Here is a 2,531-nt window from a genome sequence, read left to right as displayed (position 1 = left end):
CACTTATTGGAAAAAAAATAATTTACTTGATAAAATCATATATATAATTTAAATTTAATTTTTTTAATATATATAATTTAAATTTAATTTTATAACCGAGTATTCTTATTCTTATAACCCGTATTCGTATTCTTACATTATTAATTAAATTAAAATTTTAAAGGCATATTCATAATAAAAGTAAACGCACATCATAATTAATTATGAAAAACAGTGAATTCTTCGTTACACAGATAGATAGAAGTTCGAATTGCTAGACACTAATTTAGGTCGAGCGGCAGCCTATTGTCTGGCCTCCATTGGCACGTCACGGCACAATTTATTCGACCATACATAAATAATTCCGTTAGTATCTCCTGATATAATATCATGAGTCCTTTCATCGTATACGAATGCATAGGTTTGCATATCTTCGAAGGCCATTTTTCTCAACTCAGAAACACAATTTGGAGCATGAGTTGTAATCTTTCCCAACCTTTTTCCTGTAACAATGCTACTAATATTGATGGAGTCGGCATGTTCGCCAACACCGCAAGCAGAGATCAAAATGTCCTCTTCGGTGGTAACGTACGAACCTTTGCCATAGTAGGAGTCAAAAACGCTATGGTCCTCAAATGTGACCACAATCTCACCTTGTAAATCACAAAGATAAACACTTGTTTCTGTGATGCACAATACGCCACTTCTTTTGGCTAAATAGAGAGGTGGGCGAGCAAGAAGAATGTCAGTTGATTTTATTATTTTACAAATTTCAGAAGATATATCCATGACCTGCATCTCTAAACGCCATTGGTGAACAAATATTCTATCAGGGCCACATAAGTGCAAGAACTCAATGCTGCGTTGTGGAGTGACAGGTATGGAAATTTCTTTTCGAAGTTGTCCAGTCGCTTTGGAATAAATTCTCAATAAAACTTCCGTCCTCTCATCTTCGTTCTTATTTTCAATCATTATTAACATGTCCGTATTTCCTGGACTTCCAAACCTGCACTTTGATCTCAAGTTTTTGTCAGTTGAATCCGGAATTCTGAACAATTCCGTGTACTCTTTCAATTCAAAAAATTTGAATACCCTCTCATTCTCATCATAAATCATGCCTCTGCAATTTGGAAAATCAAAATCACAATCTTTTATTAGATCTTCTCGAAAGAGTTCTCTTTCTTCTGGATATTTTCCTGCTGCTATAGATGCAACGTCTAAGCTTACAAGTATTGACATGTCTTGATCGTTGTCATTCACAGTCGTCCCTTCGACTATCAATGAATTATTGTGACAATTATACCACATCGAGTCAATAATATCAATACTGTCAAACTGTATTGTGATGGCCGACCCATGCTTGTCAGTAATTTGCGACATTTCTCCATAGAGTCGCACTGGAACGATATAGTCGTACACGTAAATTACAAATAATATGTCGCGGACTACGAGAAAATTTCTAATATCCATGCCAAATTCAAAGTCAAATGCTCGTAAATGATACTCCCGAAAAATATTTGGAATCTTTCTATTGTCTTTGTGATCATCGCACCACTCTCGCCTTCGCAGGTTCTGGAAATAACCCATGGATGACGAAACTCTCTCTGTCGTCGCTTCATCCTCTTCTTCTTGAGAATGAGGTTGGTTTTCATTGAGAGACTCCCCGACCTCCTCAGATGGGAGAAAGTGTGAGCTCCCAGCAGAAGTTATGTGTGGTTGTTGCAGTGACATCTCATCTTCTGGTTGTTCATACCTTGCCTTCTTAGTCACGTGATACTCCATTGCTAAATTTTTGAGGATGTTGAGGTGAATCCTTCGTTGGGTTTCACGGACTGCACAGAAGATATGTTGGGAAAGAAAGCCCGAGTTTTTATATCCACGTCTGCAAACGTTTTGTTCATTTTTTATAGTGTAACAAACCTAAACTCGGGGTCTATTTAATCGGTTTCGCTATCGATATCCGGGGAGCCGACATTCGATATTTCTTTTTGGACTTGGAGAGGTTTTGGATATGTGATTTATTTTATTATTTATTGTTTTCATAATTAGATTATTTTCGAAAACTTTTATTTCGGCCTGTAATATGTATATGTGAGATAATTTTGATAATTTTCATTGGAAAAAATTCGTTTGGCATTATTATTATTATTATTATTATTATTATTATTATTATTATTATTATTATAAAAAAAATTATATTAATAAAAAATTGCATATTTTTTAAGGATTCTAAGATTAAAGTTTTTTTGAATGAATGAATGAAGTTCATTAGAATGAAAAGATGATATTGGGATAAAAAGTGGTTGAGATACTAGAGCTTTAGGATAAATTTTTGCAAAGTGTTTATATTCAAGGGGACCTCTTCATAATCCAAGGCTTGAAGATGGCTCCAACTCTTCATGTCAAGTTGAATCTCCTCCTGGAGTCTTTTTGCAAAATCCATTTCAGCATAAATTCTAGAACATGAGAAATTATTCTCCTTAACCTATGAAGAAGTAACATAGTGGCCTAATTTGTCTCAAATGGATTAAAAAATACCACCTCTGTAGAAC

General features: G+C 34.7%; 1 protein-coding gene across 1 annotated transcript; it reads right to left on the bottom strand.

Annotated features, from left to right (window-relative positions):
• Positions 1-282: 282 nt before the first annotated feature.
• LOC149187820 (uncharacterized) lies at positions 283-1,761 on the bottom strand. Its single transcript, XM_089409774.1, has one exon. The coding sequence runs from the start codon at positions 1,759-1,761 to the stop codon at positions 283-285; it is 1,479 nt and encodes a 492-aa protein (XP_089265900.1).
• Positions 1,762-2,531: the final 770 nt, after the last annotated feature.

Source organism: Pinus tabuliformis, chromosome 3_1 (assembly GCF_031772625.1).
Source record: "Pinus tabuliformis cultivar Carrire ecotype Pingquan chromosome 3_1, CPIR1, whole genome shotgun sequence".
Lineage (NCBI taxonomy): Eukaryota > Viridiplantae > Streptophyta > Pinopsida > Pinales > Pinaceae > Pinus > Pinus tabuliformis.
Note: the sequence above shows the minus strand (reverse complement) of the source record. Positions and strands in the feature narration are given on the sequence as shown.